Source organism: Bradysia coprophila, unplaced genomic scaffold (assembly GCF_014529535.1).
Source record: "Bradysia coprophila strain Holo2 unplaced genomic scaffold, BU_Bcop_v1 contig_494, whole genome shotgun sequence".
Classification (NCBI taxonomy): domain Eukaryota; kingdom Metazoa; phylum Arthropoda; class Insecta; order Diptera; family Sciaridae; genus Bradysia; species Bradysia coprophila.
The window spans coordinates 283,996-310,429 of record NW_023503746.1 but is presented as its reverse complement, the minus strand read 5'-3'; the positions used below and the strand labels follow the sequence as shown (position 1 = coordinate 310,429).

At 33.7% G+C, this 26,434-nt stretch overlaps 2 protein-coding genes across 3 annotated transcripts in view; one reads left to right on the top strand and one right to left on the bottom strand.

Moving 5' to 3' along the window:
• The window catches only part of LOC119082803 (lachesin-like), a 73,228-nt gene extending 63,014 nt beyond the window's left edge, over positions 1 to 10,214 (bottom strand). For both annotated transcript variants that reach the window (XM_037192448.1, XM_037192449.1), the window contains exon 1: positions 9,695 to 10,214. In XM_037192448.1, the coding sequence (XP_037048343.1) occupies positions 9,695 to 9,752 (58 nt within the window). In that variant the 5' untranslated portion in view covers positions 9,753 to 10,214. The remainder of the gene's footprint in view (positions 1 to 9,694) is intronic.
• The window catches only part of LOC119082804 (aquaporin-like), a 43,921-nt gene continuing 21,179 nt past the window's right edge, over positions 3,693 to 26,434 (top strand). Inside the window, exon 1 of the mRNA XM_037192450.1 lies at positions 3,693 to 3,881. Within this exon, the coding sequence (XP_037048345.1) occupies positions 3,821 to 3,881 (61 nt within the window). The 5' untranslated portion in view covers positions 3,693 to 3,820. The remainder of the gene's footprint in view (positions 3,882 to 26,434) is intronic.

The following is a 26,434-nucleotide window of genomic DNA, read 5'->3' as shown; positions in this document are numbered from 1 at the left end:
CAAATGGATGTTAATGGTAGGTGGAAGTTATTGTAATCGATCTTTATGGACGGCTGGATGTTATTCAACTGGGGGATTATGCGAGTTACCGACAAATAATCCCACTAAGATGCGTGCTAAAATCAGATTAAATTTAACGACTCCCACATTTTGATGACATAAGGAGTTTGAAGACTCATGCAATGCACAGCTCTCATAGTTTTATCGTGAAATATGTACGTTAGAGTCAGGGAAGCGGCAATATTCATCAGAGTATGTTTAAATCTCCTGGAAACGGAAACATTATCGGAATATCTCTCCTTCTTATTGATACATAGAAATCTTGTACTTCATTAGTTCTTACTTTGCCTCTTGCTTATAATACAAGACTCAGCGAATATCATCGCTTTGTCGCCGCTAATGACGACAGATCATCGATGATTATCTGTTACTAGTATATCAATGTTTGGAGTGACCGCTGTTGCAGATAGTTATAGTGAGATAAAGCCGATTTTAAGAAGGAAATATGCGGAAATGCAACCAAGATAAAACTAGATCCGGCAGAAAATTTAGGGATTTATTGGCTCGTTTTAGTTCGGAATATATTTGAGATTTTTTAGAGTTTAATAAGTCATCGTAAACAGCCTCGATGAAGCGCTTCATCGAGGCTGTTTAAGTCATCGATGTTCTTAGTCAATAAAGTGTTTCCAGGGTATGAGCAATGAACCTTTTGCAAATTTGTAGCGTACATTTTGGCGGAAAAATATTCGTTTTTTGATAATTGATCTAAACAAAACTATTTTTTTGAAAGTGTAGACCATTAAAGCACGCAAAAATGTGTTACTTTTAAAAGGAAAAATTGGTTTGTGAGTTATAACGTTACCCACTTACATAACCTATATAACATTACACAATTTGCAAAGGTTTCTCCAAATGGGTTCAGTTATGACTCATAAACCAATTTTTCCTTTAAAAGTAACACATTTTTGCATGCCTTAGTGGTTTTCAAAAAAAGAGTTAGGAGAAATCATCAAAAACGAATATTTGTCCGCCTGAATGTATGCTACAATTTTGCAGAGGGACTATTGCTTTTTTGATATTTTGCCACAAAATTTGAAAATCTCTTAGCAAATTTAACTGGGAATTCAGATAACTCCCGACACTCCAGATATGTGTGGAAGGGTCTCTCTGCGGATCCGTCTGATGTTCAAATGAATTTTATTTACATTAGACGGAAATTGTTGAGGTATAAAATAACAAACGAATAACTGCTGGCCGATACACATTTTATCAAACGAATATACTCAAGCAACAATTTTAAGCCATGCTTAGCTCAGCAACTACTGCATTATCTGCAGGATAGTAAGCGAACGCTTTGAAAGAAAATCTTGTCAAAGTTTCAGTAAACCGATACTGTAGACGCATACGACACCTAAGATATGAACGGAGAATGCTCCAAACTAAACATTCACATCGTTTGATAATTAATCACACGCTGAACTATTTATGAAGCAACACTACTGTGTAAGTATATATGCAAAAAATGTTCTAAACTTAGAGTTCTCATCTTTTCATTATCATGTAATTTAATATATCATTAGCCATGAAGAATCTATGTATTCACATATATCTAGTGTACCTTCTAACATTCTAATATATTGCCGTCGTTTCCTTTCATCATTTTTTGCCGGTCTGCAGGCAGCCTCACTATTATTCAGTGTTTAAATTATAATACCGATAAATAAAATTAACCAAAAACAACTCTCGAAGTTATTTATACATAATATATTGTTGGGTATGAAACTGAAAACTATCATTATTCAGTTGGTGAAGTGGAAGAGGAAAAAAAACCTCAATTAAATTAAAATGAAACTTTTTTTCCTCCTTAACATTTTCTTTCTTTGCTTTTTTTAATAGACCTAACAAACACTTTGAAATATGGCAAACACATTATGGAATTTATGAGCAAAATTAATCATCACACTCAGCCTGATGGTGTATGTTCCATTCAAAGCAAATCGAATTATTTTTTATGCAATTCTGTGACGGAATTGTTTCTTGCCTCTTTGTAATACCGTAATGTAATGAGGAAGGTTATTAAACGGAAAAAAGATTGTAAAATAATTGATTTCCTAACCCATACTAAAATACCTCCGGCTCAAGCTGGAAACCACACATTCGCTAAAAAATCGTTTTAGCATAAGTTAGGGACACATTTCTTCCTGAAAGAAGTTGCGATATTGTCACACAAGTTAGGAAATATTCAGCGAATGAGTGAGGCGGAGACGAGTGCTGGAATGGAATTCTCTAAATAAAAGCCTTTAATAATAAGTTAGGGACAACGTTTTTTCTGACAGGCGTCGGAAGTGAGGTTCATAATACCTATGACAACCCTCATTCACATAGCCCAATGTTCACCCCTGAAAGAATTGAGGACAATCCAAATGTAACCAATAATAATCGTTAAAATGTGTGTCATCTTAAGAAGACTAGTCATAGATGCATGTACGTGAATGTTAAGCGAATCATGAGAAAAGTGTAATACCTTTTTGCATGGAAAATATTCATTTTTCTTATGATTCGCTAAACATATCCACGCAAAAAGCTAAGACTAGTCCTACATATTCTGAATATTTTTGTCACTGTCTGTGGAGATGTGGTATATATAACCGACATTTTATTGTCGGCTTTGCCACGGGTTAACAATCTAGTGGATAATATACCTTCATACGATTCTTGTTGCATAAATAACTATTTCCATTCTTTCATTCTGAAAACATATTAACATTTTCCAGGCAGCCGAACACACGTCATTCGGCAAATATTTTTATAAGATTCCGATGTGTAATAAATTCGATGAAATACGGTTGAGCTGATAACAGCATTCGAAGAGCATGGGTATTAGTCATAAAATATTCAACGCTTCTACAACATCCCCAAACAAGCTATTGATTGAATGAAATGTTAACAGCAATGAAGCAAATGATGGCCAATAAAGATTTTTTTATTACGAAATAATAAAATTGACTTTGCCTGCCATAATATAACCTACATTCAATCTAATCATTCATTGTGTGGATGTGTGTTATTTTCGTCAAACATTTTTGGATTGATGTTCAATATAAATAATAGTGTCAGCCGATGCTTACACTGATGATGTTATACTACGTGGATTTATTTAAATTGACATCGGAAAGGAAATTGATAACATTTGATGATAAGATTTCTGGTGAACTGTGAACAGACAGTTTGAACAATGTAAACTGTTCCGGACATTTCAAAAAAAATTGTAATTTCGACACTTTTACATTGACTATCGTCTGTTATCGAAAAAGCCTTCAAAAGTAAGTGAATAGCTCTGGTTAGTGCCGTCTTATGTAGCAAATGGAATGTTAAATTGAAATGAAGTAAAATATTTTGAGTCAAACTCTAAAAAACAGAAGTAATAGATTTAGTGATTATTTTGACAGTTTAACCGAAACCCAACCAATTTTCGGTTCGAAAGATTATATTTTCTCAAAACAAAGACGGCAACTGGGAATACGAAACCCCCAAAGAAAACTCCGCCACATAACCGCTTTTCAATTCATTTAAAGGTAACAAAGAGAGAAAATACATTTCCATGTAAAGGCGCATGTGCTGGAAAAGTGAAAAATAGAATCGTGGGCGAGTCGCACGGACTGGTAGTCAAGTGAAGAAACTCTATTTGGGAAAACAAGAGAATGATTCATTCAATTGGAAATATTTAACAGAAATGTGTCGTTTTATGGTTAATCGTGTAAGGTTTTGACAATCGCTATTTTCATTACTTCATGTGTGTGTTCTGCGAAACTGCCTGGTGATGTACGGAGATGCAAATCCAAGTCCGAAGGAAAATCGTCGAAGATATTTTCGAGGAGGTCGTAAGTGACATTATGACTATGACATTCAATTGGCATGCGTATTTTGATGTTGATGTGTGTAATGATAATGTAGATGTGGTAGATTTCACATTTTTGTTCATTGAACTAAATAGAATTGATTAGCATATTGGATCGTTGTGAATCGAAAAACCGGTAAAATTGTTATTTGAACGTCGCTTTTCAGGCTTAATGACTGGAAATAATGTGCGTTTCGTAATAATATATTTGCAAATTGATGTATACACAGCAAGTGGATATTTATATGATTACTCAATTTTAAAGCACGAAAATTGACTAGCAATTTAATCGAATCAAATGAAATATGTTGCAGACAATTGAAAGCATAATAGCAACAAGTGCAAAGTATAGTGAAAATGCACTTTATTCTGCAGCGGTTTCGCGTGATTTATCATTTTATTATTAGAATTTTGAAAATGTTTACAACGCAATAGACGGAGAGCCTGCGTGCACATCAGTCCTACATAAGGTTAAGATCCCATATTGCTACATGACATAAGACGAAAAAATTTTGTTCTGGCAGATTTGTCTTAGTGGTCCACACAGTGAAGAAAGTCAGAAACTAAACTAAGAAACAAGTGGTGCCGGCACCTCGTATCTATAGAAGAATAGAAGAATCAAAAACTCAAGTCTTAGTGTATTAGGATTATGACGGTTGGAGCTTTACCGACTGGCGACGAGTTACCAAATTTTATGATTAGTTGAAATATCATTTCAACTATGATTCGCTAGATTTGTTCGTGAGCAAATTAGTATAGTGCTATTATGGCATTGTATCAAGTAAAACTGTCGTCTTAGCCTGATGATAAATGGAATTTTGAACTGCTGAATTAACAGAAGTCGAATGTCTTGCTTATCCTATCTTTCAATAAAACAATTTCTTCTACATTTCACTCTTCATTGGCTACCAATATGTTGATTTTGACATCGAGGTGGTTTCTACCGTTATACCGCCCACAGGATTTCTTTTTGGGAATTTTAACTCTCAAGAAATTCTGAAAAAGTTCCAAAAAATCCTAAAAAAATCAGAATTCGGAACCTTTTCAGATTTTCTCGGAATTTTTTCAGAGTTCCAAAAAATAGGTCCTGACCATAAACATGAGCACCATAAGGACCATTTTCCTAGTTCTGATGGACGGCTTTTCAAGCAGGCTTTCGGTCTGTAAAACCAGTCAACACAAATTTGAATAATCAAAGAACTTTAGCTTCACCGTGGTCGATTTATATTCTACGAAGGTATTCAGCAGGAATGCATTGAATCTATTCAGAATGTCAAATATTGGAATTTCAGATTCATTTTTCTCTGTTTGCATAAATAACAATCATATTGGTATTCAAACGGCAGCAGAAAACATAATGACAACAAAACCGAATTTTCAGACTTAAAACCGACGATGTAACTACATTCATTAGTGATACATAATAATAAACGAAACACCGATTGAGACCACAATTACATCCGAATAAAACGGTTAATGTTCGACATATACAATTCAGAGATTACGAGTTTACACCTCGAGGCAAATATGTAATTCAATATTCGTATTGCAACATACTTCCAGACGTTTGTTCATATACACAGCAAAATTACAATCACGCTTTTTAATAACTCAAATTTATACGCTCATGCAACAGCGACTTATACATAAAGAAAACATAATATTTTTTTGTTTTTTTCGTTCAAACATTGTTTTTATTACATTGTGAACGTTTTGCTGTGTAGTACTTCACATTTTATTCCATTTAGCCATAGCATATAAAGTACAAATACGTGAAAGAATTTTCCATTACAAAAATCAATAAATTTACGGTCTATGTGCTTTAGATACAATGAATTTTGTTTATATTTTTGTAGTTTCAGTTTTTTTTTTATTTTAAAGAAGGGACTGTAATTATTAATGAAAATTATTGTGTTGTGTTGTATACAAAGAAAACACAATTTATCATGTCATAAAGACCGAATGAATATATGGGATATGATGTACATAAAATGAATCTTGCTGGCTGGGACATTTTCTGTTTCATGAATAAGAAACGTTGTGTTGCACATTACAGTCAATACCACAACTCCAACAACAACAACTGAAATATTGAAAGGAAAACAACATGCGGTAATGTGTATATTTAGTTTAACTGCATGGAAAATGGGTTGCTCACTCTTTGTGCTTAGCCAAAAGCTATAAATAATTAAACTTGAAGCTAATTGAAAGTATTATAAGACCATTATATGATCGTTTTTTAAAACTTACTCAATGCATGAACCAAACGGTGTACTTAAAACCGATGTTCGAAGCATAAACATTTTTTTAATGAATGACATGGTAAAATATGTGGGTGAGTCATCAGAGACTATTTCTTTCATTTTTTTTTGCTTGCTTGGTTATAGTTAAGCTACCGCACCCTTAAAGCTAATGAACACTTTCGCTAATCAATCAGGTTTCAAGAAAGACTGATATCAACTTTGATGGCAAATATTGTGAATATGCAAAGAAAACGAAACGGAAATTGTGTGTGTAGAGTAGAGCACACAAACAGTAGAAACGTATAATATGACCAATTATGTAAAGATGGGTTTGGATGGTCGATATTTGAGGAGTTTCATAGGTAGGGAAAGTAATAAGGAAAATAGTCATTGAACAATTCCCGTTTTTAATTTCCAATTCACTTCGGTTCTATTTTATAGGTGGGTTAGGTCCCATGATTAATTAGCTCATCACAGGACTTTGAAACATTTTTTCATTTTGATTTCAAAACTCCATTCACTAAATTAAGGCCATGGAATACATAAGCCCAATCGCGCTGCAATGAGTTTAGAACGACCGTAAGCATTAAAATCTAAGACATTGGTTAGGAGATAATGGCGCAAATAATTGTGACAGTTGAGATCACAAGTCGGTCTATTTCATCTGTCAACGTGACGTTTTAAATATCAAACGAAAATAAATATCCGAATTAGTCAAATAATCGTTAGTTTTGCCTCAGTGAAATAGAATCTGAGTTTTGGTAGGTACGCGTATGCTACTTGCAACGAAAAACTAAAACAAAATCTAGACTTTCATTTGTTAGATGAAATTTATGTCGGAAGAGTTCAAAACCACAACGAGTTCCAAATCAGAAAAATGTCAGATTTCACTTTACAGCGAGCGTAAACTAGGTAACAGTCGCCGTGAATGAAATTTCGAAAGAAAATGTGTGAGAATTCGATTCACAAAATCGATCACAGTGTTAGGTTCACGTATTTTCTGAAGTATAAGACCCTTGTCTTTACAATCAAGGGAATTAAAATTGAATTAACATCCAAGGGAATTAAAATCAAATTGAATGCGGTTCTCTACGCATCAACCGGCTAACAAGTTTTTCCCCATTCATTCTACCATCAATTTCTATAAATAATCGAATATAAACGCCATGCTACAATACGAGCCTAACCTAAAAATAACCGATAATTTAAATGCATCGTCTAGTGAACTTAAATTAATAAAAATTTCAATTTCCAACTAAACACACACTCAAATAAATGTATATTATGGGCGATAAGAATCATTCTCTTTTGACTCGGACTGACTTTCATACACACAATTTTCGTATGAATTTTAAAGTGCACAAAAACAGTGCACACTTACCGCATATCAATCGAAAATTTATTTTTATTAACACACACTCACAGACTGCATACAATATCGTACACGTACAAACGAGTATTTTCTACATGAATGGACGAAGAAGTAAAAAAAAAACTACCAAAAATTTTCTGTCAAAAATTTCATTCACAAAAAAAAACGACGACGACGACTCTCGTTTGGGAGTTTCGATTATCAAATAATTGATCTTGTTGAACACACACTATAAATGGAGTATTAACACAACACATTTTTTTCTCTCATTTCGTTGAATGACAAGAAAAATTATATTTTGTACAACATATTCAGTCATTGAAGTTAATAAATTTGATATTTTTAAATTGGTCAGGTCATTGAACTGGTTCGCAGAAGTATATAAATTGCATTGTTGCATAAAATGTCTGTTAATTTTTTGGCGTTCAACAATTTTGTTTGGTTAGTTTTCTAGACATATACAGACACACATTTCACTCGCATTTGAAATTTGATTAATTGATTCTCTAAACAACTAACTGTATTTCATTCCTCCATCGAATGATTATACTGACAAAATACAGGCGCGAAGACTAAAACGTTGGTTCATTAAGAATTCATTGCCGAGACGATGGAATACAGGGCAGCAAATTCATTTAAATATTTTGAATGTTTTGATGACAACATTCCAACGAAAGCGTAAAAATAGTCGACAACTGATCAAATATGGTAAAAGAAAACATTTGGCGGTTGCAAAAAAAAATGTTTGCGCTAAGGCCGTTTGCTCGAAAAATTGACAAACAAACAATATTCTGCAACAACACCAGTGGTGATTAAGCGAAATAATTTTTCTTTTATTTAATTAATTGAGGCGTCGCGCTGCACTTCTGTACTTTACTAGAGGTCAATGCATTTTACTGTTTGGCATCCATATTTTTCGTCAAAATCAAACCGTTTTGTTACAACAACGAAACGAATGATTTTCGTATCATAACCTACGGGTCCTTCTAATATTATAATTGTTATCAACCTTAACGTTGACGATAATGTGAACGAATCGGAATGTTTACTCTAGATAACTTTCTGGTTATCTCATTCGATTAACGCGTCGTGAACGTGAGTTTTAACAAAATGAATGGAAATATAAGCTCGGTGTAATACAGGTGTTTTGCTATTTTATAAATGGAATTTTGGCCACAGTGAGGGTGGGACACGTTTCTATGATAACTTATCTTCAGAAACACAGACGGCAAGTGTGTCTCACTATTATAACTTTGGAATCTATTACTTCTCTTTATCGAAAAGATTGATGGAAAATCTATTACTTCAAGAATTTTAACCCACAAATTTTGCCTTTAAAGACTGAATTAGTTACAGTTCATCGTTTCATTTGGTTGTCGGTGTCTATAACAGATGACATAGCCAATCGTTTCTTGCTCGGTGGTTCTTGACCTTTTGAATTTCTAACCACAAAAATTGTAATTCTCTTTGCCCATCAGTGCAAATGATTCAAAATGCTCGTAATGTATCACACAGATTCTCCGAAACTATTTACCATGCATGACACATTTGAGTTAAATTCCCCTATCACACTCCATTCACTCGTTCAATCAATAGACTTTTTAAAATCATTTAACAACGAGAATCTGTTAGTTACCCGTATCTTATTCCATGAAGATATTTTCCATTATTTTTAATTTGATTTGGAAAAGTTATTTAGGTTTCAATCAAGATACTTGTCGGGTATCAGCCAGTGAGCTATGGTGTGTATCATATTTATGGGGCCGATTTTGTTCGCTTTCGAAAAATAATAGTCAGTACCTAGGTGCTGATAACACAAATCACTAAATTTCAACATATGGTTGGAAACATAAATTTCTCGCTTATGAGCCGAATAAAAAATGATTTCGAAGACGATTTTTCACATAAGCTAACATAAACACACAATATATCTGCGTCAATACGACTGCATGGATTAATCGTTATTATTATCGAAGAAAGTGTTGCAATAGCGACAAAATTATATTTTAATTGCTGATGATTTATGACCTAAACTGCTTTTAATCTCAACAAAATTATTTTCGTCTAACAGACGTTCTCAGAAATTTCCATAACATTCCATTTCGTATCAAATCGAACCGCTGCGATCATCGATCATACAATTTCAAAGGAAAAATGTCTTTAAAAAAAGGTCATATTTACCTGTCTGACATACGGCTAAAACCAAAAATCCCAGTAAAATAGTCTTCATGGAACACATTTTTGTTGCTTGATTGAAAAGGTTTTAATTAATTAAAACTAATCGAAGACCTCCAACAAAAAAAAAACCGCTCTCAAAATCACCAAACCGTTATCCTTAATTAAATTATCCTTTGTTTTCCGTTCAGTTTGATTGATTCCTTTTCACCAAAAGAAAAATCACTTCACACCTTGCATCTAATTCGGAAAACGATGCACCCCAACAATAAACAACACAATTTCCTTTAATCAATCACACACTTTTTCGACTATGTAATTTTACTAATTACTTATTCAGCCGAGTAAAATTAACCAACGAAAAAAATAACTGAAGACAATATTCTAGATGCTCTTTCGTGGCTAAAAATAAATTTTAACTTCCACACTTGTATTCGATATTCAAATAATGTAACGACTGTGCCAGCGACGAAAATATTGATGTTTACAAAGCGACATTCGCGGTAAGACTGAATGAATGAAATTCAACTTTTGTGTGAAACTTTTACGTTGTGATACACGAACGAATGTGAAGCAGAGAGCAAGAAAACGAAAAGAGAGTAAACGATGTGCGGCTTCAATGAGAACGCGAAAAAAGCTCTCGAAGGAGTTCGTAATGTGGAAAAAGAAAGCGCTCTACCGGATCGGAAATGTGTAAAATTTCATCGTAACAGATCATTAAAGGTTGGAGAATACAGCAAAAAAAACTTAGGAAATTTATTACACGCAGTTTTTCATCGGATTGCTCGATCAAAGCGATTTTTCGATTGGAATTTAGACGACTGGCTTGTTGGTTTTGTAATTGCATTTGTTCTTTGTTGATGAACTTTCAGCATGTTCAAGAAGTTTCATTCATCTGTTATCGATAGCGATGACAATAATAAATTAAGGCTTCGAGCTGTGTTCAGCTATTTTATCAAATCATATGCTTAAACAAAAGAAGTAAAAGAGTTTGAATTAAGCGTTGGAAGATACTTTTAACAAAAGAAGTATCAGATTTAACGATTATTGCGATACGTTTGCCTGTTATACGAGATGACAAGAATGTGCATAAATTCCGTCAGTCGTTTTCGGCAAAGTAAAACGTCCGTCCAACAATTACACCTTTTCCAGACAATTCTTTGCCATCAGTGATAGACATGGTATCGGTAAATGATCCGCCACCTGATATTATTTATGTGAACGCCTGTTTAAACTAAATAAAGCAATGTATTACGTCCTTCTTTGGGTACATCCATAAAGGACGGCTTAAATTCAGTGTTGCCATACCGGTCTTAAATCATTGATAAATCCATAAGTATGAACTTTTCAGGTGTAAAGTGTACGACTGACCCCCTAAATACAACTCTAAATAAGAGGTTCGAAAAATCCATACTTCTTGAGTTACAACTCTGTCTGCCAACACTGAATTGCGGACATCTCTTATGTATGACCCCTTTGGACATTTTTATTTTGATTTTAATTAATTTTACAATAAATAAGAAACTCAATTGCATACAAGTAATATGTTTGCCGTGAAAAAAATTTATGAACCGAAATTTCTCTTTTGGTTAGTTAATGATTGGCACAGTGTCAAAACTGCCAAACGAATTTATAATTCGTGGAAAATGTTCACGATTTCAATTATATATACTGAGAATCATATGACTGGTGCTTTCTAAAACAAACAACTTCACTCCAAAAATAGCATAATTGTTCTACAATATCGCACTTACTAATAATCACTGTTGCCTGGTGTGAACGGGTATCATAGCGTCGACATTGTGTCTATGATTTTTGTAATAAAATATTTTCTTTTTAAATTGTAAATTTATATGAATGGTGAATGTTGAATTGGTTCGTTATACTAATATTGATGTTCTATATCGTATACTTACGACACACATCGAATCCAATAAAGAAGAAACAACAGTTACACATTCAAAATCTATTATCGCAATATGATGTGATTTGAATTTTCAATTATTTTCTTTTGCAACTGAAATATTATTTCGCTGAATTACACGCTACACCAAGCCAAATAATTTAAAACAAAAATCTGAAATGAGAAACAAAGCGCCATCAAAATAAAAATTAAAATGAACGACAATAAGTAATCCATTTCCTGTACTTATAAGAAATTCTTTTACCGAAATGAGTCGGTGCGCGCGGTTACTTCTTATTGGGAAATGGTATGATGATTTTTCTATTGTTTGAAACTTGGGAAAGTTTTTGGATAGGAATTGCAAAGTGTACGGCTAAGACAAGGCTTTGCCGTCTATATTGCCCATGTTTGGTAAATGTGTCAGTTAGACGTTACACCTTAGAAATTGTAATGTTTGTTTTCAATTAAAAGGGGAACTTGAAACCGAGATGTGAAGAGTCGTCTTTTGCGAACCAATTTCAAGCATTTTTCAATTCCTAACATTAACATTCTTGGCAATCTCTTCGACTTATCCAATAAATCGAATGTTTAGTAATCTAATGATCTTGTAATAAGATTTAGTGTGCCGTGAACTAGTTTTAGTTATCCATCGGATGTAACTACTTAAGAGACTACTGAGACATCTTTCTTAAATATTGAAACTTGAAACCAAGATGTGAAATAGTTATTTATGCAATCGATATGCACTTTATTAGGTTCTAAATGTGAAATTATGACACGAGGTCACAGGCCGTGTGTCATAATACACATCGTGAACCTAATTAAGTGCTTTGCATCGAGTTGCATACAACGTTTTATGCCACAGGGGCATAAAATCAAAATACGTGACAAAGAATTTTAACTAATTTTAAAGGATGTTCCTGGAATTTTATTTCAATTCAACAGTCTTGGCAATATTATCGTGATTAACCAATCAATCTGTTTCTTCTTTTCTTAAATGTCTGGAATTTGACATGAAATCTTGTACTTCATTCGTTTGTTTTAACATAATATTAAGAGGACACAATCCACACTTTATCGCTCATGCTTGTCGTCGTTGTCGATAACAGATGATTTAAAGTTTCTAAATGCAGTAGCTTTGTACAAAGACACAGTTATACACAGTAACGATTTTTATCTACCTATGTGAAATTAGTGGACCTGCTTAGGCTGGAAAAAGGGCTTAATCGTGCATCTTACAAAATCGTTGTAATGATGATTGTAGGTTGTTCCGTCTCAGGCGCGGATCCACCTATGTGCGGTCGAGGCGGTCGCCAGGGGTCAGAAGAAGATTTTTACAAAGAATTTTTTTTTTTAAAACAAAGGCCGCCTGGGTCAGAAACTGTTTGTCTTCTATCCGCCTGGGTCAGAGCAAAAGCTGGATCCGCCCCTGTTCCGTCTTCCGTATTGATTCCTGATTCTAAATTGGTGTGGGGCCAAGACGTCAATGGTTCTCTGGTGAGCCGTTATGTCTTTTTTCTATGATAAGAGATATCAATACACTTCCAATTTTTTTTGGTGGAATTTATTTTTTGTTATTAGAATCCACAATGGCGGAAAAAGTTGGTCAAAGTCGAAAAATATTTTTTTCTCAAAGGAAAATCTCTGAAACTGATAGAAAGACTGTAAATTCGCAAAAATTTTCTTCGAAAGGTTTATAGAGAATTTAAAGAGCTACGTTTTCGTTCTTTATTCCCTTGACTGAAAGTCAAGGGTCTTACGCCAGAAAATACCCTAAAATGTTAGTAACCATACAGTGTATGAAAAATTATCAAAACTTTAATTGTTTGTAAGCATTTTTTTTGCCACGACGATAACTTGAGTAAGTCTTAACCGATTTTGATGATTTTTTTTTTTAATCGACGGGGAATGAAATTGATAATACATGATAATACACCACTGATAATTGATATTGTGATAATTTATGATAATTTAATGTGTATGAAATGTTATCAAAAATGTAATTGTTTGTATCCATTTTTTTTGTCATGACGATAACTTCAGTAATAATTCTTAACCGATTTTAATAAAATTTCTTTTAATCGACGAGGAATGGAATTCCCGAGATTAAGGTCGGAAGCTATTCCATTTACTATGTTGATAATTGATAATTATTGGTAATTGATCATTGATGATTCCCTTCACTGAGAGAAGAAGGTACGTCTGTTTTGAATGAAGTCGTTGTCGTTCCTGTTGTCAAAGTTCGGATTAACAATTAATTGGAACAAACTTTTAGGACTGGTGTATGACTTTTAAGAAAACAAAATAATTTACCGCATTAACTTAAGTATGGTTGCCACTCAACAAAAAAGTACTCTTTAAGATAGCGAACTGTCAAGTAAACAAAGCAAAAATTCATTTTTTTTTTCTTTCACACGGAGTATTTTTGTGGTAAATGGTAAATGGAGAAATAGAAATCCTAGTGGTATTATTGATATTTAGGTATTTATCTTCGATCTGGTTACTTCATTTTCGCATTAATGCCACAGCGAAGAATTCGCCTAATTTAAAATACAGTACTATCGGCAATTATTTTTGATTTAATGCCACCACGAAAAAGGCTGTTGGCGCAAACTTCCTTATAATACAGCCTTGGAAACCACAGCGGATCATACTGATACAGAGTGTGAGCTGTGTGGATTGAGTGGAATTCATTGAAAACGTCAAATTCCTAACAAAAAAGACATTTGAAATGTTGGCCACTGTACCAGAAATTACATATACAGTGAGCATATAGTATTACAAAAGTCAAGCAATTCTAACATTAGACAACTCCGACGTGTGAAGTTCGCGGTTAGGCCAAACCTAATATTAGACAACTCGTACGAGTGTGAAGTTGCGGCCCGAGCGAAGCGAGGGTCGTAATTCACACGAGTTGCGGTATCATATTGCAATATTAGACAGCTTGTACGAGTGAGAAGTTTGCGGCTAGGCCAAACCTAATATTAGACAACTCGTATGAGTGCGAAGTTTGCGGCCCGAGCGAAGCGAGGGTCGTAATTCACACAAGTTGCGGTATCGCATTGCAATATTAGACAGCTGGGACGAGCGATAAGTTTGCGGCTAGACTAGAGCGAATCGAAGGCCGTAATTGACACGAGTTGCGGTATCTTACTGCATTAGTTAACAACTCGGGGCTTATTGGATTATTGCACAATTTGAACTAATACAAAGTGACAACATTTCATTTTTGTAGAAGTAAATATATCAAATTGAGAATTGTGTTAGATTATTACATCCATACCGTGACATTGTACTTCAGGAATTGTTCATTCTCACCCAGATCAAAAAATCAGTTAAAATAAATTAAGATAATTATAATCAAGGTTCTGAAACAACCAGGTTAAGACAAACCTGAGTTGATCACGAAGGCGGGGACACACAAAAACAAAATTCTTTCAGAACCTTGATTATAATAGTGTGTGATATAAGGTAAAAGCAAAATGAAATGATCTAGTCTGGTTTTTGACAATTGACATTCAATTGACAAAAAATGAGGCTCGATAATTTTATTTTGCTTTCACTTTAATTGATTAATTATTTTGGAAAATTATCAGTCAAGGGACCCGACCCGCCCAAAAGGTGGGACCTAGTTTATTGAAATCGGGCAGCTCGTTCCGGTGATACACGGAAACATGCTCCCTGTTCTAGAATTTTGAAGGATCTCTGTGTTTTTTTTTGATTCTGTTCAGGATTTATTGAACTGTTGAGGTGGTAGTGGGTCAGTTCCTAAAATTATGTCACTGCACATGCACAACCTGTTCCCAGCTCTAGAACGTAAGTATCATGCAGCATTTCTGAGGTTTTATTGGGTTCCCTTCTGGACTCTTGGGATTGTCGAGGTTATTTTATGTTAATTCCTAAAATTCCACCATTTTACATGGTATACCATGCTATCAGTTCTAGAATTTGAGTAATTTGAAGGATTTGTCAAGTTTTTCTCGGTCAAGTTTCGCCTTCGGCTTATGCAATAACTCCCCAAGTGTCTAAATAAACATGTGGACAGAGATGAATAATCTACTATAATTCGGTTTTACCATTAACTCGTAACTTTGACTCCAAGAAGTAATTTAAAATGTCTGTCAGAATTGTTCCGGTAAATACAAAAAACACATAGCTGTAATGGATTGGCTGGTAATACAGTTGAAATTTAAAAAAAAATGTCAGTCCAGAATATCTAGCTGATACATTCGTTCCAGATTTTTTCTGAGTAGGGTCGGGCAACAAAAATTCTAATGAAAAGTAAATTTTTATCTATTCTATTAACATTCACAGACCAGGTCAAATTGATAGGTTTTACTGGATAATTGGCATTTTAGTTCTCCATATAATTCCTAATTTTAACCATTTATTCCGAAGTCAATGTTATCATTCTAATGTAATTCAGAAAATTGTAATTATAAACAACACGTCGGACGATTCAACGCATTTCAGTTATTTTTTTTTTAAATTCAATAAACAAATCCCTTCCGTCTCGTGCACAAGCACGGTAAAATGTAGAAGTGGAAAATTATTATTTTATAATAAAATTATCGCTTTTAAAGATCAGGTAGGTCTCCCATATAAATTTTTGTTAAGGCGATTAAATCTGATATATTTCTATCGGTAGCCATATTAAAAACAATTTCACTTCAATATATAGCCGGTAGCTTATGCTTCTGTATATTCCATATAAATTAACATTCAGAATGAGATTATGATATGATCCGTTCATATATTCTCTGAACGGTAAGGTGACTTCGGGAAAAAAGAAACATTAAATTCATTCGGCTGTTGATTCTATGAATAGGTGTAATGGAATTTCTGTATTTTAATAACGAAATGAGAACAAGTCTTTCAGATTGTAGAGATATTGATTTTCAGAAAAAAATTATTAAGCCAACACTGACGGCTCCATTTTCTATACGATAAACGTTCAATACAAAATCTATCAGTCCATTAGACTTAACATGAGTTTTTCTATGACTAAGGTCATCACTTGTACTATTACCAAGTCGCAAAAGACTTTCATAAAATTTTCGATGGTATCCACACCTTCACTCCCTGCCCGATATTAACGTTCTATTGTGTGTCCTCATAAAGATCCCGTCGAATATCATAGAATCCTCCTGAATGTAGGTTGAACGTGTCTAAATCATCAAAGCGATTAAACGTCATATTAATTGTTCTATACGCTGGCATTGACTTCAATGTCGATTAAGTACGTGCCGATACGAAACGGAGAACGAGTGTATTTAGACAGATTACACTGCAACGTTATCATGAATTGTTGTGTAACGGTTACGTTCAATGTGGCCACAGTCCAAGGTTCTTCAAGCAAAAGTGCACTGAGTGGCAGCTGCCAAATAGAGTACTATTTTGTATGAAATTTTGTACATTTTTTTACAGTGTTGGAATTTGCTTGATACACTGCCCAGTTTCAATACAATATTTAGAGTACCACTCATGCTTGAAGTGCATTGCTTTTACTTTATGTTGGCGTGGGGTAATCTGATTCAACTCATTTTTGTAGTTGCTGCGGCTAACAGATAAGTAGCCATATCTAAAATGTTTACAACAGTTGATCTAACACTTAAGAACTATGTACGAAAATTCACATCAACGCGCGACAACCTTGCTTTTGATTTAGAATTATGGTATGAGATTCTTACTGATATGATATAGCCATTTGACAACTTCTGATGTCCTAATTAAAAAGTTACATTGGTCAGAATGGACAGGTTTCTATGCTCATAAGATTGGTTCTGAAATAAGCGGATTTTCGTTACTGAGATTTACATGTGATCAATGCATTTCAGTCAAAAATTAAAACGAATTGCCAACAAACTAACGTTGTACATATCGTTGAACACCTTTTAGAAACAACTAGTCATCTATTATCGACAGCGATAACCAAATTAAGCAATAAACTTCGGTTCAATTTTCTATTATATAGCAAAATGTTTCGTTAAACAAATGAAGTAAAAGATTTTTTATCAAACACTGTTGCTACTTTTTCTGTTGGCAGTGTTACTAAGGACGTAGCAGATTTATTGATCATATCGTGATATGCCTGCCGTTTATAGATGGTAAATTGAATCTATGTAATAGCTAACGCTAATGCTAAACTGGATTCATCTCGTTAAATTCACAGCATGACAATAGTAAGGCCAAGGTTCCAGTGAAATTATAGATTCATGAATACACTTTGTTTCACTTAAACGGTGAATCATAATATTTGATCGTAACAGCGTAATAATCGAGGAATAATAATTCTTTTGATAATCGCATACATTCTTCATTAAATCGCAAAATAATTTCTTAATTTATTCCTAACTTGTAATGTAACGATATATCTAATGCTGTCGTTCAAAGAATTCCAAAGTTATTGTTTTATAAATAAATATGTCAATTGATAATGCTCACCTTTTAGCGTTTGCTTTTGCATAGCTATGCGTATACCCCTTTCAATTGCATTTCTGTTTACAGAGAACGACGTGACTCAGCCGTGTGCCATCATCGTATTTTTATTGGATTTTTATTTGGTAAAGGATTTACTAATAATTTTGATGACAGCATGCACATATCGGTCCAAAAACTATTATAAATATTTACCATTAGTCATATGGTAAATAAATTACATTTTTAGTGCTGCGCTGTTTTTTCCACACACACCGCAAATGACAAATTAAAATAAAATGTTTGCGTTCGCTTAGACACAACGTGTCATACAAAATTCGTAATTAAAAAAAAACAGAGTTTGGTGAATTCAATTTAATAATTGTTCAGAGAAACAACGGAACGCTTCTACTTCTTCCATTATTATGAGCAAAATAGCCAAGAACATAGTTCTTTATTTGCTGTTTTAATCGATCTTTGATCAATATTTGAGTCGGTTTACCATTTCAAGTATATCACCAGTAGAATCTACAATCGATCTAAGCATTGTGAGTAGATTAATAGACCATTAGATTACATTGGACGCAGCGAAAGAAATTCGTTACATGATGTTACAATTTTGGGATAAAAGCAAACTCTACTCGCCCTCGGCTCGGATATACAAACTCTACACTTGTCGAAAAAAACAGTAACCGAAACGACAAAAACGTTGGAGTTAGTTCGCAAGGAGGAAAATTGTAGAACAGAAAAATCTGTAGGAAAAGTGACCTCTTGTTTCTTCAAGGATTTCTTTATTACTGACGAATAAATATTTTACATAAATATTCCAGACACAAAGTTGCTTACTACGATCCATAAAACTTATTTCAATGATCAGTTGCTTTGACCATTCCAACACTCCTCCTCAAAGCATATTGTTCATTCTCCTCCTCAAAATTATAATTTAGAAGCTCTTTCTCGATGAGTTATAGTTTTGCGTTCCGGAAATATTAATTTAAATTTTGAAGATAAATTTTAAAACAAATAATCATAATCATCATCTGATTCCACAGATGCAATGAGATTAACTGCTTCTTTCGTAGTTTCGTTATTGGTATTTTCGTCTTTCTTCTTCTTGCCAGCCAACCAAATATCAAATTTTCCGCAGAATCTCTTCAAGTGACCCGACTCTCTGCAGAAGTCGCAATACTTCTTTGGCAAGTTTTTCATAGCGGATATAGATTCCCCTTCGAATGGAAAATCATCGACTTTCTTTTTTCGTTCATACTCGTCCATTAGTTTTGATTGGACCAGATCGAAGGTTAGATCGTTTTCGTCTCTGCAATCCAATGCTGTGATGAGACCATCGTAATCTTCTCCAACACTCGTCATAACGATCGATACAAATTGTTGATCGTCTATAACGTGGTCGATTTCGCACAAATCGTCATAGTATTCCATTAATTTCGATAGATGTTCCTCCATGTTGCCATTCTTGGGAAGGATTTCGTGGTACAATTTTCGTAATAGACGTATTTTGGTGGAGAACGTGGCTTTCTTATGATGGTTACATAACGCATCCCAGGCGCCTTTCGCTGAATCAGTTCTTTTGATGAATGGTAGTTGATTGTTTTCGATTAGAATGCTAATGAAGTATGATGCGCGCTCCTCCATTTCGTTCCATTTTCGGACAGTCACGTTTGCTGGTCCAACGGCATGTTCAACCACATCCCAACATTTTTCGGTTTTAAGAAATAACTTCATTCGGTAGGACCAGGTGGTGTAGTTTTTTCCGTTTAATTTTTCGAACGCTGATTTCGTTCCTTTTTGCTCCGTCATATTGATTTCAAAAATTCAGATATATCGGTGGTACACGTTGCTATGCTCCGCTAGGTTCAATCCTGTGCGTACGACTATGCTCGGCTATGCTTTTAGCTACGCTCACAGCTAGGTCTATTGCTATGTTGATACTACGCGGCTAGGCTTGATGATACACCAGATTATTTACTGAATTTGTAACAAAGGTGAATATTCCTTGAATGTTCCTATATGCCCATAACCTGTAGGAAAAGGGATGGACTACCTCTTGTTTCTTCAAGGATTTCTTTATTACTGACGAATAAATATTTTACATAAATATTCCAGACACAAAGTTGCTTACTACGATCCATAAAACTTATTTCAATGATCAGTTGCTTTGACCATTCCAACAAAATCATCTTTGTGAGATAAAATACGTTAACACTCTCGAAGTAACTGTTTATCCTGAAATCCCCAAAGTCCATATCCTATTCGAACAAACTAGGGTTTAGCTGGTTTATCATTAAAGGAATTCACGTAGAATGAACCGAAAATATTCCTAGTGTAATGGATCACTTTCACATGGGGAAGCAATAATAAATATTATGCACGTATGAAAAAGCGGTCGAGGCTTGCCGAGACGGCTTGTCATACGTGCATATTCTTTTTTATCGCATAAGCGAAAACGAGACAACAAGATATGCGAATGACACTTTGACAATTTACAGAAGTATAATGTTCGTTTATATATCCTAGGTGAATAATTTTTTCGGGGAATCACACCGCGTATGCGATAATATATATTATGCGCCTGTTGCCAAGATTGGTATTTTGACGTGTAGGACATTATTGCCCTAGCCGAAGGCGTGTGTCATAATGCCTACACGTCAAAACAACAGTCTGGCAATAGGTGCATATTATATTTTATCTGTCAAGAACAGATATATCGAGATAAACAAAAACTCCCTAGAGGCATAAGCTCGAGATTATCGTTCGAGAAAGATAAAAACTTTTATATATCTAGAACGATAATCTCGAGCTTATCTCCCTAGGGAGTTTTTACTTATCTCGATATATCTGTTCTCGACAGATAAAATATGGTATGCACCTTCGGCTCTGACAATAATGTCCTACACGTCAAAATAACAATCTTGGCAACAGGTACATAATATATATTACTTCATTGGTTTCGATATTTAAACCATAGATTTTGCTATGAGAGACCACACAAGGTAGATCTTGTCGCTTTTGGCGTGATAAACGTCGTAATTAAACACAATTTTGCTCCATCCTATCCTCCATTGCTACGTAATCTTCAAATTATTGTGTGGATAAATCGTTCATACACCTTGTTCCGCATCAACAACTAACAACAAATATCCACACCGAGTCCTGTCAGATCATTTGACGACAACAACAGTGTCGAATATTTGTGCATTATCATTTAGTCGTTCGTAAAGGGCAAGTGTCATCATAATATACTACTTCTTTAGTTTGAAGCATAGTATTTAATACGAAAGCTTTTACTTCATTAGTTAAAACATTCGTTTTGTTATTTAATAGAGCAGTATAGTCATAGCCAATCTGATACTTTTCTTCGTCTGTGTTGTTGATAACAGATGAATCGTTTGTGGGTCGGAGGTCAATCAGAAAAGTGGGCTACCCTAACTGAGACCATCATTAGCAGACGAAGAAAAATTGACCTTTGAATGTCCGAAAGTCATCGTGATCCCAACCCCATCACCTTTTACAGTAGAATACATTAATAGTGCAGGTGCAATGAACTGAATTAATCAGAAAAGTTTGAGTTATGATATTGCAACTGAACTTTTACAATCCGTGACAGTAGTAGTAGCAACATTTTTAATCTACTAAATTTATCGCTTGAAATAATTGCCTAGACTCGAATTAATCTTTTACTGTTTACAATAATAAAAACCATTCGAACTCCATCATATTCTAAGAATATTGCCCAACAAAACTTTATTACTCTGCTTCGTTGCGGTAAATTATGTCTAATTCTTGCAAAATTGAAACGTTTTGTCATGTGCAGTGCATAATAATAATATTGTGCAACAGAGAATTTATGTGAATCGTCCGTGTTTTATTTGAGAGAATAGTGCCTGTGTGTGCAATACAATTTCTCGACAAACAGAAAATTTATTATTGGAGGTAATGCATACGGAATTTTCTTCAGTTTTTCCAAGTTAATTAATATCCACAGTTTTATGTAAATATTTACAAGCGCATTTTACACAACTTTATGGAGAAAAACAAATGAAATGATGTATATTCGATGTTATTATTGTTTAATGTCAGGCCATGGCATGATGATATGGTATTTTGTTTTGCTTTTTGGATTTTATTTTTTATTGTCCATTAACCTACATACGGGCTTTTCCAGAACTGGTAATATGGAAATGTTGTGTATTCTAGTAAAATGTGAAACGGGGTATTCTGTTACCGCATCAGTAGTATAAAGGTCGAGCTAATTTTGTTCATTAACTGGAACGTTCAGTAATATGCTAAATTTGCATGAATTATAAGTTCATTGAAATAAATTGTCTTTATATGGTAAATGCAAGTTAAATGCAAATGTTGTGTCGTTTAGATTAGTGGTCGCAATTTTTTACATTTTTTATGGAAGGAGAAGTACATTACACAGTCACACCTTCATACGTACGCAGGGCTTATTATTGGTAATTTTACCGAATTTACAGAAACTTACCGATTATTTACTGAATTTATTGAAACATAAAGTTGGTAAATTTTGGTATATTTTTTCTATAGGTTCTGTAGGTTTCTATAGGTAAATGTGTGTAAATGTCTATAAATGTCTGTAAACTTCGGTAAATGTTGGTAAATTTCAGTGAATTTTGGTAAATTTATAGATAAATGTTTGTACATTTCGGTAAATTTATATGTAAATTTCGGTAAATCTTGGTAAATTTGAGTAGATTTTGGTCAATAAATTTTTAAGTAAATGTTGATAGATTTCGGTAAATTTGTGGTTAAATCTTGGTAAATTTGAATAATTTTTGTTAGATTTTGGTAAGTGTAGGTAAATCTTGGTAAAATTGTGTATATTTCAGTTAATTTCTAGTTTATTGTTGGTACATTTCGGTAAATTTGTGTGTAAATTTCGGTAAATCTTGGTAAATTTAAGTAAACTTTGTTAGATTTTGGTAAATTTAGGTAAATTTCTAAGTAAATGTTGGTACATTTAGGTAAATTTGTGTGTAAATTTCGGTAAATCTTAGTAAATTTGAGTAAACTTTGTTAGATTTTGGTAAATTTCGGTAAATTTCTGAGTAAATGTTGATACATTTCGGTAAATTTGTGTGTAAATTTCGGTAAATCTTGGTAAATTTGAGTAAATTATGTTAGATTTTGGTAAATGTTGGTAAAATTGTGTATATTTCAGTAAATTTCTAGGTGAATGTTGGTACATTTCGGTAAATTTGTGTTTATATTTCGGTAAATCTTGGTAAATTTGAGTAAACTTTGTTAGATTTATGTAAATTTGTGTGTAAATTTCGGTAAATCTTGGTAGATTCGAATAAATTCTGTTAGATTTTGGTAAATGTTGGTAAAATTGTGTATATTTCAGTAAAGTTAGGTAAATTTCTAAGTAAATGTTGATACATTTTGGTATATTTGTGTGTAAATTTGAGTAAATTATGTTAGATTTTGGTAAATATTGGTAAAATTGTGTATATTTCAGTAAATTTCTAGGTAATTGTTGGTGCATTTCGGTAAATTTTTGTGTATATTTCAATAAATCTTGGTAAATTTGAGTAAACTTTGTTAGATTTCTGTAAATTTATGTGTAAATTTCGGTAAATCTTGGTAAATTTGAGTAAACTTTGTTAGATTTCGGTAAATTTGTGTGTAAGTTTCGGTAAATCTTGGTAGATTTAAATAAATTCTGTTAGATTTTGGTAAATGTTGGTAAAATTGTGTATATTTCAGTAAATTTCTGTAAATTTCTAGGTAAATGTTGGTACATCTCGGTAAATTTGTAGGTAAACTTCTGTAGATTTTGGTAAATTTGAGTGAATTTGAGTAGGTTTTAGTAAATTTCGGTAAATTTCTGAAACGTTTTTATAAATTTTGGTAAATTTGAGTAAATTGTGTAATTAAATTTACCAAGAATAAGCCCTCTTCGTATGAGGTGATTATTAACCTTGTTATCATCATGACACCAAACCGACGAGGCAGATTGTTTCCGAAATAACAGTTTCCCGAAAAAGAAATACCGAAACAAAGAAAAATGATTTCATTGTATATATGCTCGCAATGCCCCCAGCCAGGTTCACCTTTCGGTGTTGTGCTTTGAATTAAGATTAAAACACAAACATAAACATCCTTTTCGTCTACAATGATTCGTGTCTTCTGCGAGCAGACATAAACATGAACAGCATTATTTCCATTCAATTTTATACTTTATGCCAAACAAATATTTCTCTCCACCGAAAGCAAAACAAAAACCGGCATTTATTAAGAAAATAAAAACAAAATATGAAATTCAAACCGCACATCTATAACGTATGGGCTACAGGCTTCTATAATGCGATCAAGAGGAAAAAGAAACAAACACGTGGAAAATGCACGGAGATATATTTGTTGTTGTTCTTTTCCAGCAAGTCGTTGTGAGCAGAATAACATTTTACTCAAATTTCGAGAATTGTGTGTACAATGCTGAAATTGGTAACATACAACATGAGCAGCTGGTCATATTACCTTATATTATGCTTACGCGTAGTAGATAGAAATATTTCACCATCAACACTGTTAGTTTGATTCGAACATTAGATTCACAACACGAAAGTATTTACAGGAAATTTCTGTCGAATCGAGAATTGGATAAATCTGTTTTCCTCGGAAGTGAAATGGAATTTAGATATAGAAATTGACTAATCTCAGCGTGTCAGTTGATTGATACAAATTTTTTTAGTTATTTAATTAGTTTTCACATAAATATTGCACATAATCAAGGGGCTAGGCAAAGACGAAAACGAGTGTCAAGGCTTTGCTATTCACCTGTTACAGACGGCAAGCATATGAAGAGTACTATTATCGGGTCTATTACTTCGATCGAACAAAGTATTTTTAATCTGTTGATTTCAAATCTTGTACTTCATTTTTAACATGCATTTTACCATATAAAGGACCATATTGTCCAGAGCTTGCCATTATTTTTGTCGTAGTTATCGATAACAGATGAATAGCCGTATGTGACAGGTGAACTGCTTGCCTATTACAGTCTGAAAAAGACAGTTTAAAAAAATCAGGAAAATTGAAAGTTGTTTTTCCCTCAGACGAATTATTATATAGTTCGTCTAAGGTTTTTCCAGCCGGAAAAGCCATTTATATGAAAACCTTTAAATTCGAATTTGAAAAATTTCTTCTGGAAATTAATGCTCATTATACCGATATTTCATTGAAGAACGTTATTTTGAGGAGTCGGAATGGAGTCGGTACGAGGTGCCGGAAAATTCATCAACTTTTAAGTCATTTTCCCCTGCCACTTCTAATCCATTTTTCATAAATGAGGTGTGATTTAAAAGCTACATTTAAGTACTTCTGATTTCAGCCGGCCGGCCATGATTCATGCTTAGGAGCCTGAGGTTTGGGCTGGGAAAATCATGTATGTGCGTATAAGGATTTTTTAGATCTTCGCTAGATTTATACAAGATACGTAGATACAATTTGGAATCCTAGTTCTAGTGGTTCTTGCGTAGACATTTCATTACTACTTCCCATCTCCTTGATTTCCGTTCAAGGATTATGGAAAGTTCAATTTTTGGGACGTTATTGACGTTTTTGCTTATGAAAATTGCAATTTACTTTTACAAAAGCTTTTTTGTGAGACATTCCTTTGTTGACTTTCTTACTACTTTCCTGTTCTGGACACTAAACATTTCCTTCATTTTTGACCATTTTTTCGGCTAAAATTCTGACTTTTAACAAGTTTGACGCAGCCAAAGGTCAGCAGAGGTCAGTTCTTCAAAAAGTGACATTACAATGGTCCACTATCTTCCCTATCCTGGAACTAAAGAATACAGTGAATTCGGCCTTGTTTACGTGCTCCCTTCTGAACTCTATTGATGGTTAAGATAACAGTAGGTCAGTTGAGTAGGATGGACCAGGATGCAACCAGAAAAAATCGTTTTTTTTTTAAATTTATCCGGTTATTGGTTACGGTTTATAAAAGCATTTCCGTGAATAGGACGATTTCCTTGTAAGGATTTTCATCTGAATGAAAATTACCTTCCTAATGTTTCTAAAGAATCTTTTTGAGTAACAAAGGTAGTTACGAATTCTTGACTGGCTGTTTGACTTCGGAAATACGAATGGTAATGCTGGGAGCAGTGCTATGTCACTAGGTTTTTGCAAAATACCTCGCAGAAGTGTTTCAACCCAACGAGATACAATCGAACGTTGATACAACAAAATTATATCAACCATACAAAAAAATTAAGAAAAAAACTCCGCATAAAATCGCAACGGAAATTGACAAGCTAAACAAAAAAAAAGGCACCAGGAGTAGATGAGATTGCTCCAGGTGTATTCAAAGAACTGCCAAAGTCATGTATATGATCACATATATTTTCAACGCCTGTCTAAAATTGAAGTGTATTGCA